Source organism: Malaclemys terrapin, chromosome 8, assembly GCF_027887155.1.
Source record: "Malaclemys terrapin pileata isolate rMalTer1 chromosome 8, rMalTer1.hap1, whole genome shotgun sequence".
NCBI classification, from domain to species: domain Eukaryota; kingdom Metazoa; phylum Chordata; order Testudines; family Emydidae; genus Malaclemys; species Malaclemys terrapin.
This window is the reverse complement of record NC_071512.1, coordinates 3,180,360-3,204,609: the sequence shown is the minus strand read 5'-3', so window position 1 is coordinate 3,204,609 and position 24,250 is coordinate 3,180,360. Positions and strand designations below refer to the sequence as shown.

At 44.7% G+C, this 24,250-nt stretch overlaps 1 protein-coding gene across 1 annotated transcript in view; it reads left to right on the top strand.

The window, feature by feature from the left end:
- Nucleotides 1-707: 707 nt before the first annotated feature.
- ITK (IL2 inducible T cell kinase) overlaps nucleotides 708-24,250 on the top strand; it is a 42,666-nt gene continuing 19,123 nt past the window's right edge. Inside the window, exons 1-4 of the mRNA XM_054037750.1 lie at nucleotides 708-867; nucleotides 18,526-18,630; nucleotides 22,108-22,189; nucleotides 23,659-23,787. Coding sequence (XP_053893725.1) covers nucleotides 730-867; nucleotides 18,526-18,630; nucleotides 22,108-22,189; nucleotides 23,659-23,787 — 454 coding nt within the window. The 5' untranslated portion in view covers nucleotides 708-729. The remainder of the gene's footprint in view (nucleotides 868-18,525; nucleotides 18,631-22,107; nucleotides 22,190-23,658; nucleotides 23,788-24,250) is intronic.

Genomic DNA, 24,250 nt, shown 5'->3' with positions numbered 1-24,250 from the left:
CCCGCCTGCCTCTTGCCGGCTTCTGCCTCCTCCCGGGGCGGAGGCGGGGGCAGGTCGCTCGCTCGCTGCTGCTGGCACCAGCCCCCGCCCCGGTAGCCCCTCCCCCAAGCCGCCCTGCACCCTGTGTCCTGAAGCGTGTGGCCCCCCCAGAGCGCGGGGACTGGAGCGGTTGCCCTGGTTGGTCCATTGGACTGGACAGCTCTGGCTGTAGGTAGCACAGACCGCTCCATCCATCTGGATCAGGAGCGTGGATGTGTGAAATACTCCCAAGGGCACAGAGAAGATGCTGTTTCAGTCTAGCCCATTATATCCTAAGCAGGTATCACTGTCCTTACTAAGTGGGCGCCGATTAGACCAGGTATCTAATCACGCCCCATCTTTTTATTGATCCCTGATCCTTAAAGATCCCATTTGTCAAGCGTGCCCGTCAAATATTTATTTTTTTCCACAACATTCACTGTAGAGTATCTTTCAGCATGTGCTGCTCACTTGATGCCTTTGGAGAGGATGTGGTTGTGGCTTTGACAGAAAGGAAGCTTTACAGCGCTGCCTAGATGACAGATGGAAAGATAAGACCCCAAGCACCTACGCTGCCTTTCGAACACCTTTTTTTGTGAAAAAAATCAACTACCCTCCTTCTTGTTACTCTTTCCTGGACTCGTGCGGGGTGTGCAGCGGGTCTGGGACCGGCGTACTGGGTCCTGGAAGAGAACCGTGCCCTGCTGAACAATGAATAACTGCGTTCTCCTGGAAGAGCAGCTGATCAAAAAATCCCAGCAGAAGAGAAGGACCTCTCCCTCCAACTTTAAAATGCGCTTCTTTGTTTTAACCAAATCCAAGCTGGCTTACTTTGAGCATCGCCACGGGGTACGTGAGCCATTTTCTCTCTCATTTTAGACTGTTTCTGAGTAAGAGTATTGAAAAGAAGGGGGAAACTGCATATGTTGTTAAATCCCATTAACCCAGTACTTCTGGTCCTGTTACAGCAATGTCTACTCAAACCTACTAGCTGAGGGCCCAACACTGCATTCCTTGCCTACCCAAAACTTCCACGTGGATCAGTGGTGGTTTGGTGTGTAGAAGGAATTGAGGCTCAAACCTGGCTTTATCAAAGAAATTTACAGAAATCTGACCTAACTGCCATCATACAAGATGTCTAACAGATGTTATACGGGGCAATTCAGATAGATACTGTTGTTGGTGGGTGGCGTATTCTGATCAAGGTTATAAAATCGGATAAAAGTGATTCCTGCTATACATTTCAATTTCATTTGGAAAATAAGACAAACACATTTTTTCACGGGCTATTCATATACAGCAAAAGGTTGATTCTCTGCGAGGAGACCATTCCAATGCTTGTTAATGAAAACTCCCACTGTCAGGTTCTAACAGGTTCTTTTGTTTTAGGGAGTAGGCTTTAAGAAGGGATATGATACACTCGAACTAAGCACACTTCTCTATGTCTCTCTAGACCTGATTTGTTAAATATAACTAGGAAAAGAATTAGAAGCTAATGTGCATTAGTAACCTTTATGAGTGCTTTTCTCAAAGCAAAAATCCCACCCCTTCTCCTTTAGTACATACAGGGGTATACGATAGGCTCCTTCATCTGCTATTTGTAAACTTATTCAGTTTGTTTGCGGGGGTCATGAAACATGGATACCAGTACGTTACTTTACATTAAGGTAACATTTATTGCTGCTCATAAGTGTTGTTTCTCTCCAGTTTGTGCGGCCATATTTCTTTTGCATTTGTAAGAATACGTTAAGGCAACATATTATGCATGTGTTTTTAAAAATACAATATTTAAATTATAAAAAACATTATTGCTGTCTAAGATATATATTTCAGTTTGACTGAGACTATCTGTGCTGTGGTCCAAATGTTGTCATTTGAAGAGTTAGGATGTTATTACAACTACTTAGCATGGTGAGACCAGATACCATTTTCTTATGTGCCTAAGTGATTTAGGAGCATCAGTCTCTCTGGGTCTGATTTTCAAAAGCATTTAGTTGCCTAAAGATGCAGATAGGTGTTTTTCAAAATCCTCCTGAATGCCTAAGTTAGTTAGGTACCTAACTTCCATTAAAAGGCACCTAACCTGGTTTGACACTTTTGAAAATTCCATTAGGCATCTATCTGCATCTTTAGACACCTAAATGCCTTTGAAAATCAGACCCATTGACTTTCAGTAGGACAAAAGTGTAGTCACTTAAGTGCTTTTGAAAATTTTACCCACTAGCATCCGAAACTCTGATGAGGCAAAAATGGGACAACGTATAGGGTCCCTTACAATAAACATATTGAAGCAAAATGTTCAAAAATATGTCTGTTTACAAAAATCTGAGTATACCAAGATAATTTGATAGCAGCCTTCAACTACCTGAAGGGAGGTTCCAAAGAGGATGGAGCTCGGCTGTTCTCAGTGGTGGCAGATGACAGAACGAGGAGCAATGGTCTCAAGTTGCAGTGGGGGAGGTCCAGGTTGGATATTAGGAAACACTATTTCACTAGGAGGGTGGTGAAGCCCTGGAATGCGTTACCTAGGGAGGTGGTGGAGTCTCCTTCCTTGGAGGTTTTTAAGGCCCAGCTTGACAAAGCCCTGGCTGGGATGATTTAGTTGGGAATTGGTCCTGCTTTGAGCAGGGGGTTGGACTAGATGACCTCCTGAGGTCCCTTCCAACCCTGATATTCTATGATTCTATGATTACAGCATATTTGGCATGAAGAGCTAAGGTGCTTACCTTACCTCAAATTTAAATATACTGAACCTGAGCTTCACTGGGTGTAACTTGACATAGCTCCATTTAAGTCAAGAAACTATGCTGACTTAGACCAGCTGAGGAGTTGGCCCTGTCTATCACTAGGTTTATCTGCTGGAGGCATGTATATACAATGTCCACATGGCTATTCGTATATACATCTATGTACATATCGATAAATGTAGGGCCTGATACTGCACTGTGTTACATTGGTTTTGTGCCAGTGTAAACCATCATATCAGGTCCATTCTGTTAATAAACCCCCCTGGTGCAAAATGGAGACGGCATTAGTGCAGGTAAGGACTCATAGCTCTGAAGATTGAACTCCTCTGCTTATCTACCACAGAGCAGGTAATCCTGTACAGCCTTCAGCATTGCCCTGCGGTCTCCATTCCAGAGAGACTAGGTCTAGGGCTGAAGCCTGTGCTACACACCCTTTCAGTCTTCGCTTGTCTGCTCAGTCTTCCAAGGACTAGACTGACACCACCAATTCTTTTCACAGGCGGTGGGCCAGTTTAGAATTAAAATACCTGCCTGACACAATGGTTTACCAAACGTCCGAAATCAATGAATACCCGCAATGTGAGGGTCACTTCAGATGTTCATTGTAATCCTTTGGCAATGAATATGAACAGAGATTTTTCTAGAACATCTCTACAAGCGTGGTACAAAGATTGACTGTGTGTATTTATTCCTCTCTTTGGGCTCAACACTGCAAGGTATTGTGCATCCTGGCCCCATCCACCCGGGAATAAGCACATGCTTAACCCCAAGCAAAGCACTTAAACACGTTTAACTTTAAGTGCATAAGTAGTCCCACAGATTTCAATGGGATTGCATACACTTACCGTTAAGCATGCCCTTAAATGTTTTGCTGAGCTGAGACCAAACCAACCAGCCCCTAGCAGTATCAAGCCCTTTTTGTGTATTACAATGCTCACAAGTATAAAAGGACATTGAGCAAAGCTGTGACAGTTAAAGGGACAAAAGTAACTACATCAAGGAAGTATTCAGGGAGAAGTCCGCCAGCACTATCCAATGTTATGGGCGCCATAAAGGCAAATTTTTCAAATAATCGTAATGACTTTTTCTATTATAAGACAACATTCCAGAGACAGAAAGCTCTATTCTCCCCTTGCTCGGAGTGCGCAATTGCCATCAATGCTAATGGAAGATATTTACATACATCAGTCAGAGAATGAACCCCAAAATAACTAGCGACAATAAGAGGCTGTGTTTTCTGAAATTCATTATACAGTGCACAATGCACGGCTGTCTTAGCATAACGCAGAGCCGTGATAATAGACGCATGAAGTCCATCACAAGCTCCCTTATTATAGTACGCAAATCACTTCTAAAAGCAAAATTTTCTGTTGCTAAGGGCCGATCCCACAACTACTTATGCACGTCAGTAGCTGTACAGATGGGAGTAGTCCTACTGCATGCATTGTAACAACTTCCGTGAGTTAGGTTACTCGTCTTAGGGACCAATCCTGCAAACACATGTAAGTAACTTTATTCCTAACAAGTCTGATGAGACTACGCCCATGGTTAAAGTTACTCATGTAAGCAAATGTTTGCATGGCTAGGCCCTAGGTTTGCATTATTGAGAGGGAAGCAAACAAGTGAATCCCTTGAGAAATGTTCCCTTAAGGTCAGATTTTCAAAGTTATTTAGGGGCTTGTAGACACAGACTACGGTGGGATTTTCAAAAGCACCTAAGCAGATTAGGCACCTGTCTAGATCATAGGTGCTGGAACTAGGGGTGCTGCTGCACCCCCTGGCTTGAAGTGATTACCAATAGACACAAGGTTTACAGTTTGGTTTAATGCCTTTCAGCACCCCCACTATGCAAATTGTTCCAGCGCCCCTGGTCTCGAGGCAGATATAGCAGAAGGATGGTGTAGTAGTTAGGGCTCAAGCCTGGGACCCAGTAGACATGGACTTAAGTCCCTGCTCTGCCACAGACTCCCTATGTGACCTCGGATGAGTTGCTCTGTGCCTCAGTTTCCCAGATGTAAAAATGGGGACACTAGCACTGCCTCCCAGGGATGTTCTGACAAACAGTGTCCATGTAGCAAGCACTCATGGAAGAGTCTGGATCTCTGCCTCATTTGCTGATACCTTGCTGGTAGAATTGTAGGACTGGAAGAAACCTCAGGAGGTCATCTAGTCCAGTCGCCTGCATTTATCTAGACCATCCCTGACACGTGTTTGTCTAACTTGTTCTTAAAAACCTCCCATGATGGAGATTCCACAACCTCCCTAGGCAATTTATTCCAGTGCTTAACCACTCTGACAGTTGGGAAGTTTTTCCTAATGTCCACCTAAACCACCCTTGGTGCAATTTAAGCCCATTACTTCTTGTCCTATTCTCAGAGGTTAAAGAGAACAATTTTCTCCCTCCTCCTTCTAACAACCTTTTATGTACTTGAAATCTGGTATCATCATGTTCCCTCTCAGTCTTCTCTTTTCCAGACTAAACAAACCCAGTTTTTTCCATCTTCCCTCATAGGTCATGTTTTCTAGACCTTTAATAAATGTTGTTGCTCTTCTCTGAACTTTCTCCAATTTCTCCACCTCTTTCTTCAAATGTGGTGCCCAGAACTGGACGAATACTCCAGTTGAGGCCTTATAAGCACGAAGTCAAGTAGAAGAATTACTTCTCACGTTTTGCTTACAACACTCCTGCTAATGCATCCCAGAATGGTGATTCATATTTAGCTTGTGATCCACTATGACCCCCAGATCCCTTTCTGCAGTATTCCTTCCTAGGCAGTCATTTTCCATTTTGTATGTGTGCAACTGATTGTTCCTCCCTAAGTGGAGTACTTTGCATTTGTCCTTTATTGAATTTCATCCTAGAATCATAGAATCATAGGACTGAAAGGGACCTCAAGATGTCATCTAGTCCAGTCCCTGCACTCAAGGCAGGATTACATAATAACTAGATCAAGGGTTCCCAAACTTGGTTCGCGGCTTGTTCAGAGCATGCCCCGGCGGGCCGTGAGACGCTTTGTTTACCTGAGCATCCGCAGGTACGGCTGCTCGCAGCTCCCAGTGGCCGCTCTTCACCATTCCCGGCCAATGGGAGCTGCGGAAAGCGGTGCGGCCTGCCAGGGGCTTACCCTGAACAAGCCGCAAACCAAGTTTGGGAACCCCTGAACTAGACCATTCCTGACAGATTTGTCTAACCTGTTCTTAAAAACCTTCAATGACAGGAGATTCCACAATCTCCTATTCTATCACCTATTCCCAGTCAACAAATCTCCATGTATTTACAGGACCTTGTGCTTTCATAACAGTTTGTATTTGCCATGGACGTGATCAGAGATAATGTGGACATCAGTAAGAGGAGCTGAACAATGTTTTATCAGGCGTTCGATAGAAACGTGAATCCATACCAGGTCATCAGTTTTTAAGAAGAGGGCATGATCTGGCCCAGGCAAAAATGTGAAGATGAATGGTTATTTTATGAAGCAGCTATCAAATGGACAAAACACCCTTATATTAGTAACAAAAGTATGAGAAAGGGGAAAGAGGCTGTTTCTATGGTATAAAGCCGGCCTTTGCATTGGATTGCTTACTTTCAATGTCAAAAAGCCAACATACCTTTGCAAGGAAGGTTATGGGCCTGGTTCACCACTGTTTTAGGCCTGTGTAACTCCAACTCCGATCGAGACCATTGCAAAGCTGGAGTAACCCAGTGGTGAATCAGCCCATTGTTTGCTAAGTGCGTAGAGTTGCAGGCTCAGATCTGGTGTAAATCAGCAGAGCTCTGTTGACTTCCCTGTAGTTCCTCCTGATTTATAGTCCTTCAGTGGAGCTGTGCTAGTTTGTGCCAGCCGAGGGTCTGGCGCACAGGATTTAAACGAAGTAAGCCCACCTTTTCTGTAACGGGGATGCCAGCCAGCAAGCCGACCACATTAATCCTCAGTGAAAATTTCAGCAAGTAACTTCACAACAGTGGGAGATTTTTGGATGGAATTTGTTTTGATCAAAGACTTCGTTGTCCCCTGAGAGATGACATTTAACATTGGAAGGAAAATTGCACAAAGGTCTAGTTTATAGAGAGGAGCCCAATGAAACATACATCATACGGCGCGTAGCACAACCGGGCTCTGATCCTGTGGGGGCCTGAAGGTGCTGCTGTAACTCATTCTTGTTATTTATTATTATTCCGATGAGCGTTTTCTAATCTGCATTCAGATGAAACGTTTCAATTCCGATAGAGGACGCTGCCCTGATTCAGTGTCTTCACTGAGCTCAGCAAACAGCATGTGTGCATCTTTCCTAACGGAGAACTGCCCCTGTTCCCTCCACTCCTGGCGTGGGTGTTTCACGGTGTGGTGCACTAAAGTAATTCTCTGCAGATTCCTGGAGGGACACCTAGCAAAGGGCGGCTAGTCTCCGGCCACCCTGCTCCATAGCTGCAGAGCCCAGTGCCTGCTGGGGCTTCCAATTGTCTGTGGGGAGTGGAGATAGAGCAGCAGAGGCAATGCTCCCCTTTTCTGCCCCAGATCCGTGTGTCCAGCCCTGCCGCTTACACCAATGGAGGAGATCTGGTGCCAAGGGATGTTGATACACTGGCACGCACTGTACGGTTTGAAGCACTCCGCGTACAGAATACCTCCAAGTCCCACACACATCAGAATACAAAACAGAACAGTAGAGCAAAAATGAAGGATGCTGTCACTCAAGCAGGAAAGCAGAGGACGACATAGCAGCTAAGACAATTATTGATCCCCATGTAAGTAGAACTATTGAAGATTCCATAACAAACTTATTGAAAGTTCTGCTATACGGAATATTGCCTACGACAGATAGATATGTCTCAGCACTGGCACACACTGTCCATGTTACCATCTTTTCACGTGTCAAATAAACAGCCATATAGGAGTATTAAAAAGCTAAACGTATCACGCAAATCAAAGCATAGGCACAATAACCCAGAGTCTCATGCAAAATCTCAGTAACATCACTGATATGTCTTCACCTTCCTCTGAAGCATTTGTACTGGCCACTGTCAGAAATAGGATACTGAACTAGACGGACCATTGGTCAGATCTGATCAAGCAATCCCTATATGCCTCATAAAAAAACGTTGTTTCCAAGTCGCGGCAAAATATTTACTCCAGGGCAAATATCATCTGTCAGCGACACCAGTCCAGTTTTCAGCACTTCTCAATTCCCTAATAATAATATAATGAAAACCCTGCATGTAGCAGTGCTACTAGATGGAAAGTAACCACGTAAATGGAATATTCAAGGATATAAATTTCATCAAAAACTCTCAGTGACAACATGTATTAACAGGATTGTTGTCATTGAAGTCACTGCGGTTTCTAATTATTATTTACAGGGTCCTGTAATGTTACATTTCTGACATGGTTACTGACGGAGAAGGTCGATCTAAGCAGCAGTGTGAAAACCAGAGGCCATATTGTACCATCAATTTTTAAGCAGAATTTGCTCAGGCCAGCTCCCAACGAAGTCTTTCCATTGAGTTTAATGGCAATTGGATCAGGCCCAAAGCGTGACACCTGCAGGACAAAAACATTCCAGTAATTAACAAACGTGCTGTTTGCCAGGCATGCTTAGAGCAACATTGTGCTTTTTTTCCTTTCCCTCTGGATCCCTTTCCTGGCCCGGATTTCCAGTAGCTCCATTGACATCAGAGGGACTATTCATATGCATAAAGTTAGCTGCAGGTTTAAGTTCCTTGCTGAATTGGGGCCTTTTCCCCATTTTCCTCACTCCATCCTCAAAGGACTTGGTGCCTCTTTCCTTCCGGCAGTGCAGAATTTGCCATTGTTCCCAAGGCAGCCAGCTAGCCAGAGCTGCTCCTTTACATGACCAGAGTGGCTCTTAGAACTCAGGTCTCAACTTCCTTTTGCTGTCACTACAGCACTGGTCTCCTGATGCTAATTTTACCAGGAGAGGAACTGGAACCGAAGCCCCAGATCTGACCACCCCTTACCACTGAGAAATCCAGGTCTGAGCGTGGCGGCTTGGGATTTTATTTTGTCACTTGACTTGCAGAAAGAACTACGTGTAACTAGGGTGATCAGACAGCAAATGTGAAAAGTCGGGATGGGGGTGCGGAGTAATAGAGCCTATATAAGAAAAAGGCCCCAAAATTGGGACTGTCCCTATAAAATCGGGACACCTGGTCACCCTACGTGTAACTGAAAAGAACATTGAAATATTGTGCCTGAGTTTGCTCATGAGGGGCATTTGTTTGCTTCTGTCCTTGACTAAAATGACATGTCTGTATGGGATGCTCCCTTAACTAATATCCTGAAGGCTAAATTCAATTGTTCCTCAGTGGCCTGTGTATGGAGTGAGCTGCATTGCAACGTCCCAGGACAATCCCCGGGAAGGAATTCTGACTCAGAGTCCTGCAATTCCTTCTTTTGTTCCCCTCTTGCTCTCTGGGGTCCCCACTCCAAAACCCTTCATTAATAATCCAGTTTTCTGCTCTATTTTGCAGTTCACCAATCCAGGTCTCCCATGTCACTCATTTCTAAATTGTCTTTAACCTATGAGATCACTCATCTTTCCCTTCTCTCTATCTCCCATCCTGTTTATCCCACGTTACTTTCCCCTTCCCCACCATCTTTTAGTTGTGGGTGGGGATTTCTGAAGCATTAAATAAGTACTATAGTTTTTCTTGAGACAACGTTATAAAGTCCTCGGGCGAGCATTAGACACTTTTCATTTGCTTTTCGTGTTCAAAATCCTCACTTGAAGGGGAAGATGAATTGGGTCCCAGTCCATCAAAGCACTAAAGCATACGCTTATCCTTAAAACCACGTCTTTAGTTTCATAGACATCAGTGGGACTGCTCATGTGCGTAGCGATAAGCACATGTTTAAGTGCTCTGCTGCATCAGGTCCTACACTATTTTTGAAGGCTTAAGCATTTAATCCTAAAATAACAATGTCATAATTTAGATCAGGTCTTAGTAAAGTTATTTAAAATGAGCTGAAAGATCTCTGCTTTTGTTCAACATTAATCTGGTTTTAAAGAACAAATAGACCCATTAGCATGTTCTTTCTATTGACCTACCTACTTAGTAATAATGCTTTAGCACTTCAATAGTGACTAATGTCTTGAAAGCTGTGCACGTACATTATCTGTCTCTACATCATTGTAATATCTACACTATATCTTATAAATATTTACCATCGTCATAGAATGTTACTAACTTTTTCTTTTGGGATTAAGCCAATGCATATACTGTTGTAGACAAAGCAATAAGAACAAGGGATTATACAATATATATTTCTGTATCATTTCTAGAGGTGAGTTTGGATTCCTGTCTTCCCTCTGTGGGTTCAGAGAGAAAGGCATCTCTACTTCAAATCACTTATCAAGCGTTTTCAAAACTGGTACAAATACATCTGTAGACATGATTTTTAATTTCAGCCTTTGCTTCCTGCTTTCCTGCTATCACAGACCAAACATGCTCCCAGGAACAACACATGCCGTTGTACTGTTGTGACTGGGTAACCTTGATGCACATGGATCAAGAATAATTTAAAGTGTGGTTGTGCCCTGAGAAGTGACTATGTAAAAATGTCACCTTCTTACCGCTCCCTGTGTGCATTCAGAGTCACGTCTGCTTACTTTGCTGACAAAAATAATTGTTTTCTGCTTTTCACTCCTGTTAGCCCCACAGAGCCCAGCTGAGCTAGGAGAGAAAGAGGTGACTTCTGTTCCTCTTGTGCATCAAGGACAGAGTTGTTTACCAAGTTCCATTCGTTTACACAATGGGGTCACACAGGTGTAACTAGAATTATACAACTGTAGTTTGGCCTGCAGAAACTTGCTTTCAGGGGACGATGCATTTGAAGGAAAGAGCCCAGCTTGACTGTTAGGGTCCCAGGTTGAGCTTACAGCATCGACAGTTAGAAAATGTGCTTGAAAACTGACCGCATTGGACATGGACACCACTGAGAAGCAATGAACGTGGAAGCCCACAATTCCATTTTTAAAAATTCCCTTGGAGTAGAATTGCACTTTACCACTAACACATTATGGGTGAAGTCCGTATTGAAGTCCACGGCAAAGCTTCCATGGACTGGCGCATTTAGCACTCCTTCATTAGTTCAGTGATGTTCAACCAGCACTCTAGTTACACTGGATAAGTTCATTCCAACCAGTCAGAGAACTGATTCCCTGACTTAATGTTCGTACAACCCAGCCAACACAGGAAGGGCAACATGTAAATCTGTATGTTACATATAATGTGGCGTGGTTAAGTATTAGTAATAAATTGGATCAACGGGGGACTGCACAGCGAGCTCTGCCCTCTCTTTGAGGCAGACGTGTAATTAACATGACCATTAATAAGAGAGAGAGATGTAAATCAAAAGACAATGCCACCTCCAGTTACAACAAGCTTTAGAAGGGTGAGGGAATCTAAACACGTCCGCAGTGGATGCTGAGGGTTACAGCCTGCTGCTATTGTTAATATTCTACTATTAATTGCTGCTGTAAAATGAATTTCATGCACAGTCTGTGCTAGCTGCATACAGGCGTCACATGTTTCTTTCTTTTTCTTGTCTCACACTAGCGGCATGCCGCCTCACAGAAAGAACAAGTTGTTTTGGTCTCACCACTAGAAACCCACAATGTGGGAGTCTCTAGCTTCTGCTGCTGCTGCTACATGCTGAGACCAGTCAGAGCAGCTGGGTGGAATAAGGAGGGAGAGGTGACAGGGCAGGTGTGGACTGGGAGAGTGTCTTGCCATTCCCCAGCCTTACCGGATCTCAGTGGAGAATCCCAATCACTTCCTCATCAGAATGGTTAATTAAGTATGATTGACTTTCGTGTAGTGTCTTTACTGATCATTTGAACCCAGAATCAAATTCATATCTTCAACTAAATTTTTCTACCAATGTGATATATGCCATCATGTGCCAGCAATGCCCCTCTGCCATGTACATTGGCCAATCCAGACAGTCTCTACACAAAAGAATAAATGGACACAAATCTGACACCAAAGACCAGTAGGAGAACACTTCAATCTCCCTGGACACTCAATAACAGACTTAAAAGTGGCAATTCTTCAACAAAAAACCTTCAAAAACAGACTCCAACATGAAACTGCAGAACTGGAATTAATTTGAAAACTGGACACCATCAAATTAGGCCCAAATAAAGACTGGGAGTGGATGGGTCACTACAATAACTAATGTCCCCCTGCTGAGACTCACACCTTCCTGTCAACTGTTTGAAATGGGCCATTTGATTACATTGGCCTCATTAACACTACAAAAGTGATTTCCACCCCTTCTTGTCAACTGTTGAGAATAGCCCACTTCCACCTTAATTGGATTGGCTCGTTAGCACTGACCCCCCACTTGGTAAGGCAAGTCCCATCTTTTCATATGGGGTGTATTTATACCTCCCGACTGTATTTTCTGCTCCATGCATCTGATGAAGTGGGTTCTAGCCCACGAAAGCTTATGCCCAAATAAATTTGTTAGTCTCTAAGGTGCCACAAGGTCTCCTCGTTGTTTTTGCTGATACAGACTAACACGGCTACCCCTCTGAAACCTAAATATAGACAGTGACAGTTGGGGGAAAAGGGAGTTAAAAGCTTTACGCCAGGGAAACGTTTTGGAAGTCAGTGTTGAGAAGTAATTTCTGTATCTTTATCTACAGGCAGCAGTAAATTAACATCCCCCTTAATCAATCAATCATGCGCTCACAGTAGTGCCTCAAGTGCCCAGCCAAGATTGGGGCCCCATTGTGTTAGATGCTGTACAAACAGAACAGCAGGCAGTCCTTCCCCCAAAGAACTTACAGTCTAAACAGACACAGCCAAGGACAGGGGGAAGGAATGTAAGATACAAGCCGAGCGATCAGTGTAATGGCGGCAAACAGCATGTTAGTGTCATGGTTTTTATTGGGGGGGGGCTGGGGTTTAGTCGGGGGGGGTAGCTAACAGAAAAGGTGAGGGAAGAAGCAGGGCGAGGGGACAGAGGGAGACTGGGCAGAAGGGGTCTGGAGCAAACAGCCAACCAGCCCACAGCAGAGAAAGTCCAGTCAGAACTTCAGGAAATATGATCAGTGTCTGGTGGTCCCTGCTTAAATTGCTCCCGCAGCTTCAGTCTCTGGCTGGCTCCTGCCTGCAGTTTCTTTCCCAAAGGCCACATGGCTGTGCAGAAGGGAGGCCCTGCCAGGGTCCTAGTGCACCTTCTGCACAGCTCTGGGACCAGGGATGCTGGTGGGCTGGGTTGCTCTGAGTGGGCGCCTTTCCAGGAACCAGTGAGGAGTGCTGTGCCCTCAGCCTTGCAAGCTATGCAGTTGAATTGTGCAGGGCTGGGTGAACCCACCGGTTTCCGTTCGCCTCAGTGAATCTTATGGGGGTGTCCAGTTCATATGGTTTTCAAACCCACCACCCTCAGCTTCTGCTCGTCAGAAGAAAAAACTCAAGGCAACGGTTCTGATAGAACCATTTGAACCAGGTGAGCGCCATGAAATAGCCTCACGTGCCCCCTCTGCCTCCCAGCCGGCCCTGAGCTCCCACCTGAACTTTATTTGTCTGCACAACTTGCGACGTGTCCATGCAGACTCTGCCCCACCTCCCCTTGTCATCTTTGTGTCTTTCCCCCTCTGTCACTGTCCCCACCCAACCTCCAGTTTCTGTGGCCCTTTACCTTCCCCTGGGTCTTCACAGGGTTATCTCGCTGGACTACTCCACCCCATTTCCTCTTTTGGGAAGCTGTCCAGGAGGCCTTCTTCTCCCAGACCCCAGGCATCTTCTGGAGAGAAGGCAACGCAGCCACTTTCGTTCTTCAGCGGCGGGTATGGGAATCCCTTCCTCAGTGTTGCTGCTGCTGCTGAGTTAGCCAGACTCTAAGGATACGTCTACACTGCAATGGAAGACCCTCAGCACAGCCGCGGCTAGCGTGGGTCAGCTGACTTGCGTTCTCGGGACTCACGCTGAGGGGCTGTAAAATTTCAGTGTAGACATTTGGGCTTGGCTGGAGCCCAGGATCTGAGACACCACGAGGTGGGTGGGTCCCAGAGCCCAGGCTCCAGCCCTAGCCGAAACGTCTACACTGTTATTGTTAGCCCTGTAACCTGAACCCCAAAAGCCCGAGTCAGCTGACCCGGACTCTGAGACTGGGTGCCCCGGGTTTTTTATTGCAGTAGACAATACCCTAAAGGTCAAGGATTCCTAACAACTCTTCAGTATGGGTTTACTTAGCCTCTGAGAGAACTTCAAGGGCCCATCATCCAACACCAACGAGAATGTTTTCTGGTTCTGTCACCACTTACCTGAGATTGTGTGAGGGATGATCCTCAAAGACGTGGGCAGAGGGAACCGGTCAGGTGGGCAGAGGGAGCTGAGTGGCCGGCCAGTCTCTTTAGCTGACAGACACGCAGAGCTAAAAGCCCCCTGGCCCACCCTCTCAGAAAGTGACTAGCGGCAAAGGAGCCCTGTGGGTGGGCTGATTTTCTGATGGAAGTGGAACCACCAAACCAAGTCAACCTCTGCTGTTGTGGAGGTGAATCCTGCCCCTCCAGGCAGCCAGGTACCACAGGGCCCCAGATGCAGCATGAGGGAGCAGGTTCTGAGGTCCCTGGCAAGGGATCTGCACGCCTTGCATGCATCCCTCTCAGGGCGCTGGAAGCAGGACAGGAACAGGGGTGGGCTGGTAGCAGTGCAGATCCAGGGCCCAGGGGAATATTCTGGCCTCCCACCAATGCTGAAAGACCCTACTCTGGCCACTCGGGCTGAGCCCAGCAGGGAGGGTTCACCCCTTTGAGATCAGTGACACTTTCCTTCACATAAGCAAATTTCACACTCTCCACAAAACCCTAAACGGAGCTGAGAGACGCTTGGCTTTGGGTTTCATTACAAAACTTTCTCACCACTATTTCTGGACTCTTGTGTCGCTGAAGTGACACAGGCCCTGGTACAGCAAAGCACTGAACTTTAAGCACCTCCTTCAAGTTCTTGACTCTAGCGGGACTTTGTAGCAGGGGGGGCCTCTACCTCAAAGCGCCCTCGACTAGCAAACTGGACAGCTGCCTCAGTTTCCCCTTCATTCCCCCTTAGAAAGGAATAAAGTCTCTCCATGTCCAACTCAAAGAGCCACCTCTGGGCAGAGTTAATTCATGGACACGTTCAGTAAGCCGCAGAACCCTCAGGATCCAACTGTTCTCTCAAAACCCCAAAGCACAACAGGGACCGTCACAGCAGTTAGCTGTGCCCCTTCCAGGGAGATCATTGCCTGGTTCCCCACCCGAGAACCGCTTTCCACGCTGCTCGCAGTTTCTTTGCCCTTGTTCCAGGGCTCCACTGTCCAGGCTGCCCACCGGCGAGTTACCAACAACTTGCTACCACTGCCGCCAAGTCAGGAGAGCTCCCCACAGTGTTCCACTCCCCAGGCTCCCTTCCCTGTGAGTCCTACCGCTGCTCCTGGGATCTCGTCTCCAGCATCTGCCCTCTTGTTTCCAGGCTCAGCTTCCCCTGACCAAGATTGCCCCCACCTGCAGCTCAGCAGGGTTCCTCAACTGGCCAGTCCGCACCAACAACTTTAAACTCTCTGCACTGTCGCTCATCATCAGGAGTGCACTGTCTCCTGGAGCTCACTCCCCATAGCTCTCACCAGCTGCTCCAGTATGCCTCTCCTTTCCTTCTGAGCTTTCACCAGCCCTCCCTATCCCTCTCTAGGGCCTAGATACCCTCTCTTAAGCCCCGTTGGGAGACAGGTGCATTGAACCCAGCTCCCTCTTAAAGGGGCCAGTCACCCTGTAACAGACAAACAGAGGTTTAAAGTTAAGCACGTGGTTAAATGCTTTGCTGGATTGGGGCCATCGCTTGAAACCCCAAAGAGTGAGCTAGAACTCAACACACTCCTACTTGCCCTGGCAACAACCACAGAATCCTGTGAAATCAGTGGAGATGGGGTTCCCTAGGGAGGTGGCGGAATCTCCTTCCTTAGAGGTTTTTAAGGTCAGGCTTGACAAAGCCCTGGCTGGGATGATTTAGTTGGGAATTGGTCCTGCTTTGAGTAGGGGGTTGGACTAGATACCTCCTGTGGTCCCTTCCCACCCTATGATTCGATGATTCTATGATCTGGGAGTAGCCGGAATAATGCAGATGAGGAGCGTGGTGCATAGGAGTTTTGTGCTGTGTTTGATCCTGTCCAGTGCTGTTAGTCCCTGACTTTCACGAGCACCCTTCAGCCAAAATCAATAAAGCTGTACGTGTTCATTTGCAACATGTTATACTTCACCTAGGTCTGTGGCCGCAGTGTACTACTGTGTCTGGATAAGTATTGATAAAGAGCGAGCAGTAGACACTGAAGTATTTAGGACAAACCAGCTAAAGTAAGGAAAAGGAACTGACGACCCAGAAAGATGCTGCCCATGTATGTAATTATAACATAGGCAGGCTGAGAATAGCAAACAGAAAGCTATGGGCATGTTTTACTTCAGCTGTCTGGCCCTTTTTTGGAAGGAAACACTGAGGTTTTCTGAGACCACTTTAAAGAGGCTTTTTATTTTTCTTTGCAAAATGGCACCGTTGCTTTTGTGAGATTAGTGTGCACTCGGGCATCACCAAGTCAGGGCTGTGTTTAGCTTCCAGACCCATTGCTCGATCGTGCATGGTTTGTGCTGCGGCAGGACTGTAATTGCCTTCTTCAGTCCAATTCCTGGTCTGTTTGAGGAACCCCCGGACACTTAGTCGTTGAAATGCACATGACATGTGATGAGGACTGTAGGACAGGGACACAGCTCGACGCAAAGGCTTCACTCTCCCTATTCCCCTCAGCTAGGAAAGGTATCAACACAAATCAATTTGCTGTTCCTCTTAGAAACAAAAGGCAGAGCACATGACCAGAAAACACTGGCTCCGAAAGACTTGTGGTTATGGCCTCAGATGTTAACATAATAAGGTGAGGGAGGACTTAGTGTCAGCTCTGGGCTAAAACAAAATGGAAGGTTTTTACAGGCGATATGCAATTTATTGGCTCCTGGGAGCGGGATAAGGTCCCAGGGGCAGCACGAAGGAAAGAGTGATCTGCTGTTGTGGAGGGGAGACTGAGGCAGAGGAATAAATAGGTGAGAATGAAAGGAAAGAGGCAGCAGGTGAGAGAAGAGGGGTGAAGTGAGCCCGTGTGAAGTTTAGGGTTATCCGTGTCCTGCGTGAGGCTGGGTCTACACTGGAAGGCTTTGCTGGTTTAGTCATGTTGGGGAAGCGCTCCCTTTGGGAATATATCAAAATACCAACGATAGCTCAGCCCAGCGCCCCCCGCCCCCTGAGCAAAACAAACTATCGGCAAAAGGGCAGATTTGTCAGTATAACTTAGGGTGACCAGACAGCAAGTGTGAAAAATCAGGACGGGGGTGGGGGGTAATAGGAGCCTATATAAGAAAAAGACCCAAAAATCGGGACTGTCCCTATAAAATCAGGACATCTGGTCACCCTAGTATAACTGCACCTGTGCTAGAGGCTTTTGCAGGCACAGCTTTGTCAGTCAGGGATCACACCTCTTCACACTCCTGACCCCGGAAAAAGCCGGCTAGTGTAACCATCGGCTGAGTTCCATTGTAAGTAGTGTCTATATTAGCTCTGCTGGCCATGACAAAGGTCTCAGCAAAGCCAGGGAGCGTGGTACTGTGCTTCTCTTCTCATTCTTCATGACTATGAATAAATGGCTGAAATTTACTCCTGAGCAGTGAGGCCAGAGTGGGGCCTTGTGCACAGGATGAACCTCACCCTTTGTGATCAGCTGCATTATCTGCTTCGCTGAAATGACACACAGGTAGGCAGCTGAAAGGTAGCAGTGTAACAAAAGATACTCTCACAAGTCTCACAAGCCCATTTGTCAGCCCATTGATCAAAGCTTCAGGTTGCTTTAGAAAAGCAAAAGCCCTTTGCACCATGGTGTTCTTGAAGCACTGCGGGCTTTTGTCATCGCAGATCTGAGCTGGAAGACAGCTACAACGTGTAATCCCGGCTGAAGAAGAATCAAAACAGGAAACGAGTTTTGCTTCCGAAGAGCAACTGTTTTTGTACTGAATCCTTCAGAAGAATGCTCTAGATAACAGGCATCTGATTAGGTCCTGTCTACTGGACACTGATGTTTTTCTAATCAGTCTCACTTGCGAAGCTGCAGACAACTTGATCATGAATGCTGAGTGGTGATTAGCGGAAAAGAAATTAGCAGAGCTGTTGAAATGCAATCATTTTGCTTTTAGGAGTTTGAGCAAACATTTTCTTGGGGATCCCTTTTTCTTCCCCATTCCAAGCCTATTTATCTATCTAGTGTTTTCCGATGAACAATAGTACACTGGAGCTGGTCAGAGAAATTAGTTTTTAAAGGAAATTTTGAAAAACAATTTTGAAAACCAAACCTCTAAAATTTCTACCAAAAGCTGAATTGAAATCCAACATTTTTACTGAAAATTTTTCGTTTTTCAGTGTAAAATTAGAAAATTTCTAGCACAATGAAAATTTTCATTAACATATTTTGGTTTGGTAAAAAAGCCGTTTTTTCTAGAAAAAATGTTTCGGCAAAAAAAGTTTGACCAACTCTATAATGAACTACCTGCTGTGTTCAGCCCTTTACTTTTTCAATGTACATTTCAAACAAAAGGTTTTGATCCTATTCCTTTAAAGTAAATGACCAACCTGCCTTGGACTTCACAAACAGCCTTTGCCTAATTACTCAATTAATCTTAATTAGCCAAATCAGAATTCTTAACCAAATACTTTTCTTTCTCTCAGAAAAAAAGAACTTTGAAGGGCTCCATTGAACTGTCCAGGATCAAATGCGTTGAAATTGTGAAAAGTGACATCACAATTCCCTGTAACTATAAATATCCTTTCCAGGTAAGTTTGCCTATACCAATGATATTGCTTTCACAGAAACTAGCTCAAAATGTATGTAGAGGTAAACTAACAGCGTGGCAGTGATATATAATAGCAAAGGGAGAATGTAAGGGGGAATAGATATGCTTTCAGCTAAGCTATGAAAAGAAATAGAGAATTGAAGACCGAGTCTTTCTATTGACTGCACCAGTGGTTTTCAACCTGTGGTCTGCAGACTCCTGGAGTGCTGTAGATCATGTCTAAGGGCTCTGTGAAAGGTTTTTGTTACCATAGAACAATGGTTTTCAACCTGTGGTCTGCAGACTTATGGGGGTCCATAGACTTCCAAAGGAGTCCTCACCTCCATTTGAAATTTTTTAGGGGTCCGCAAATGAAAAAAGGTTGAAAACCGCTGGACTACACAAATACATAGACTTTATGGTGAGAAGGGACCATTAGATCATCTAGTCTGACCTCCTGTATAACACAGGACACAGGATTTAATCCAGTTATTCCTGTATTGAGCCTAATCACTTTTTTGTTTGACTAAAGCCTCTTCCAGAAAAAGCATCCAATCTTGATTTGAAGCCAACAAGTGTTGGGGGAGCAGAAGGGGTAATCCATGTCCCTTGGTCTTTTGTTTCAGTGGTTAATCACCCTCACTAGTAGTGAATCACCCCACTTTCTGTGGGTTTTAGAGCAGGCCCTCGGTGAATAGGAGACGTGCAGGAAAGCTGTTCCAGATGGGAGGAGCACTAATGGAGAAGGCTTTTAGGTAAACAGTGGTGAGATTGTAGAAGGACCAAGAGGACCAAGAGAATGGAGAAAACATATTCTCTAGTCTACAAAGATACATTTACCTTTCCATCAAACTAGAAATTCCATAGTGTTAGGTGGTTATTATGTTTAGAATTTCCATTTGGCTCTGTTACCCAAGTTGCCAACTCTTGCAATTTTATCACAAATCTCATGATATTTGGCCTTTTTCGTAAGGCCACAGCTTCTGGAGTCAAGTGAATACAGAAATTCGTATTCTGATTCGTTTATTAAGTACATTTCTAGGCCTCACAGTTGCAGAGAAAAGCTTGAAAATGTAACCCCCCCCCCCCACGCATCCTACAGAAAGAAAAGAAAAAAAGAAAAAGAAAAGAAAAAAAACCCAAAATTTCTTATAACATAAAAGCTCATGATTTGGGGGGCTGACTCATGATTTTGAACATTTGGGGTTGACTATAATGTATTCTTAATGTAGATTATAGATCAATTTCTAGCACATTAATCTAAACACTAAGAAGGCACATTTATCATATGCCTTATTGACTAATAATTGTATAGAGGGCTTTGTTCACAATGGGTGAAATGCCCCTGTTTTGAGCTGTGGAGTACACCAGCTCATAGGGATATAAGAAGGGGGAGCAATTAACTTCCAGCACAGGATTGGGATCAGAAGATCCCAGCTGTGCCACAGACTCACTTTGCGACCGTAGAGATGTTACACAGCTCAGATCTCCAATATTGGCTTCATTTTATAGGTGCCCAACCTTAGAAACTGGGGGCTTTATCTTCAGAGGGGCTGAGTACCCGCAGCTCAGATTGAAAGCAGCGGGAGATGAGTGTCTGTCCAACACCCACAAATCAAGGCCCCACTGGAATGCTAAGCCCCTTTCCACCAACGAGGCCCACGGTGCTGAGAACTGTTGAGGGATGGCTGTTACAGGAGTGCTCTACATAAGAGCTATCTTTACATAGACAGGTATCAGATAAAGCGCCAGGTCCTCAGAAAGATACAGCCTTGTTCAGATATTTTCTAGGACCAAGAGAAGTTGGTGTTGTGCACTGCAAATGGCTTCTGGTGTGAGGCTCTTTGCCTGGAGCGCTTAACAACAGCTACACCAGCTCTGTGCCATCTGGGAGCTGCCATAGGCTGGGGATATTCACCAGTTTCCAGTTTCTTTGTGTCACTGGAGCCTGGCCCAGAATTACACCTGGAATTGTTTCCTGGAAACACCGATATTTAAAAAGAAACAAACCCTTCCATGTGTTTCTTTCATCTGAATTCTTGTATGTGGCCATATTGCTTAAAAAATAAAATAAAGTTGGGGTAGAAAGCTGGATTCGCTCTGCAGAGAAAACAGGTGAACTCCTTTTGAGATATCTGACAAACTTCATACGTGATGTGAACGACGCATGGAAGTTGCACCTGCTAATAGCATGTCTGAATTTTGCCCCGGATATAGTTCTGTAGTGTTCTGTAAGAGCACATTAAAAAAAAAAAAGTCAGCTGTATCCTGCTGTAGATCTGCTATGGAACCACCAATGGTTTTGTATCTTCCTGTGGCTTGTTACATGAGGCAGCACAGTGCAATACGGCCTGTATTGTACACGATGATTATTTTTTTGCACGCTTCAGAAGTTTGCTGCAGGTTTGAAAAAGCAACTTATACAAGCAACTGTACAAGACAGATCAGCACCCATCAACAGAAGAATACCTCAGAGGGAGCAGGAGATATGCCTTTTTTCTATTTTTTTCTTAGAAAGGTTATAATTCATCAATGTAAAGGGAATAATTCAGGGTTTCCACAGCTGCACAGCACTTGGGTGTGTATGTGTGTACGCATGTATGTGCTAAAAAGCATCAGGATGAAGGGATCAACAGAGGGATTGATTCTTTAAAATAACAGTTATAAACTCTCACCATTCCTCCCATACGACTGGGGATAGTGTGTAAGGACCAGCTGACATCTCATAGAAGTCTCTATTTAGAGACTATGAGCCTAAATCCCTTGGCTGCTTTGGAAAATTTTACCCTATTTGCTTAAATGTCATGAATGCTCAGCATTTCTCTTCCCACATTTGTTCAGAAGTAGGGACAACTTTATGAAAACAGCATCTTTGTTTCCTAGTAGTTCTCTTGCTTCTGCAGCTTATTTCCCATCTAAAATCCTAGAGCCAAATTCTGCTCAATTACACTGGAGTAAATCCCGAGTAGACCCATTGAACTCAATGGAGTTGCTCAGAATATACACTGGTACAAGTGAGAGCAGAATTTGGCTCTAGGATTTCAGGTGAAGACAAACTGCATGAACAGACACACTGCTAAGAAACAAGGATGCTGCTTCCATACAAATGTTAGTAATAGTAGAAGTTGAAAATAGAAAATGTAGGGCCAAAGTGTCTGCTGGTGGAAGTGGCTGGATCTACACTAATTTCACTAGTGTTTCCTCCACAGCAGAGAACTTGACCCCAAAGAATGTCTGGGCTGAATTCTTTCCTGCCCAGTATTCCCTATCAATTTTAAATAAACAAACCAAGGTGCTAGATTCCCTTGGGATTATGAGCCATTTCTGGGAACACGGTGGCTGTCACATTTGCCTACATAGTCACAGCACTACTGGCATGTAACTCATTGGTATGTGAGGTGCTTTGAGTTCCCCTGGATACGAAAGACAGCAGGAGCTGTTTCTAATCACTGGCTTGCTTCTCTGGTCCCCTCGCCAGGTTCTTCATGACAACTACCTGCTGTATGTGTTTGCACCCGATCGAGAGAGCCGGCAAAGATGGGTGTTTACTCTGAAAGAAGGTAACCGTAGTCCTGTGTGCAATCGAATCGAATCTCCAAAGTCACTATTCCAACCCCGCTTCCTCAGTAGCCAGAGACTAGAAAACAATGACAGCTCAGAGGGAGTCAAATGCCTTATATTTGCACATGCAGAACAGCACTTGTGCAGGTGGTTATACAGCATGGGGGCAATTTTAGAGGCATGGTTTCAGCAGCCCTTGGAAAAGTTGGTGCATGGGGAGGTTTTGGTTGGATCTCACTGGCAACATTAGTTAATTAATACATTGTCCTAACCTTGATTCTTCCTATGCTGGGGGGAGAAGGGATATTTTACTTGATTAATTTTTTTTTTTTTTGTATATATAAAGAGAGTTTTTGGTGTGTAGAAAATCTTTCAACCACAGTTCGGACTCTTTGTTTGGATAACAATCTTCCTAAAGAAGTTGTTATTGGGAGGTTTATTTGTGGATGGCTTATATTTCCCTCTCCTCTTGTATTTATTTCCTTCCCTCTTATATTTGTTGGGATCATTGTGTTGATTATGCAGTGAAAGTGTGGTGAGCACTGCAATGCGAAAGGACCACAGCGCTTGCGATAAGGGAGGTCTTGTTTAGTAACACGGATTGCACCTCCTCCCGTTAACCTTTTCCTAGTTTATAACACAGGCTGTTGCAATGCGAGGGGAGTGTTCCATTTATTGGGGAAACATTTGGCCTTGCTATGAAGTGCATTGTTCCTGCATTTACTCTGCAATCATTTACTTTGCAAGAGGCTGCTATTGCTAGCGCTCCGCTTTAGCACTTCCTTTAGTTAAACATTTCATAACTTCATCTTTACAGGGCAGTTTAACAGGCCCGGGTGATGCAGGCCTGCAGATTTTCTTTTTAAATAGTAAAAAGTTTTTTTACACAGAGAGCACTAATTTCAAACATGGGACCTTTAATCCCTCACAAGGACAGTCAGATGGGTATTTAAGCATGTGAATGCTAAATGTTAAATGCCAATTTTGAGCCATACAGCTAATACTGTAACTGAGCCGACAGTAGTAACTGACTGTATCCTAGACATGCGGTACTGTTGTGGTCTCTTATAAACGTCTTTGCTACCTGCTATGTCAGGTTTTCTATTTTTTACGAGTGCTTTTTTTTTTGCCTTTGTTGTTAAGAATTTAAAGAGAAACACTTTGCTAAAGTTCTAGTCTTCCCCTGTGCGATTGCATAACTTCTATTTATGTTAATCAGGGTTATTTGTATCATACATTCCTTACGTGAGAAAGTAGAACATTTAAACACAGCTGGCTGAAGATACTCACAAAAAGAGGGTTGTCATCAGCGTTCATATCCTTTGACTGAGGGAAAACAATTTTCCTTGAAATTCAGATGATTTTTACTCACTTCCACTGGTCGTTATCAGAGCTCGCGTCAGTGCCACATACCTCAGTTTGTAGTAGAAATCCTTTTTAAAACAAAACATTTTCTGACTTCTTTCAGAAACCAGGAACAACAACAATTTGGTGCCGAAGTATCATCCAAATTTTTGGATAGATGGGAGATGGCGATGCTGTGCCCAGACAGAGAAGCTGGCAGCCGGGTGTATAGAATATGACCCCACCAAGGACGGTACGGGATTCATTACAGATGTTCTCAGTCTTCAATATGTCTGTACCAAGCAACAGTAAGATTCATCCCACCTTGTAGAAAGCACTGAAGAATACTGTGCTACATTTCCAGGGAAGAGAAATGGTGCCACCTTCCCAGGATGTGCCTTATCCTCGTTTTCCTATCATCCTTTTTAAATGGTATTCTTTCCTCTGAATTAAAACGGACCCAGTTACCTCACCAGGGTGTTAGGAATGTCCTTTGGAATGAGGTGTAAAACCAAGGTGCTGACCACTTGTGATCAGGAAATGACCCAGGTCAATTCTCTCAAGAGAAGGGAGTTTGCTCCTGTGTCATGGCAAAATTATATTTTATTTTGTTCTACCTCCATTTGCCCTGTGGTTTCAGCTGAGAAAGTTATTCTCCACTTCCTCTTCTGAATGGGCTGTATAGTGCTGCTAGGGGAAACAAACGTTGCATTCTA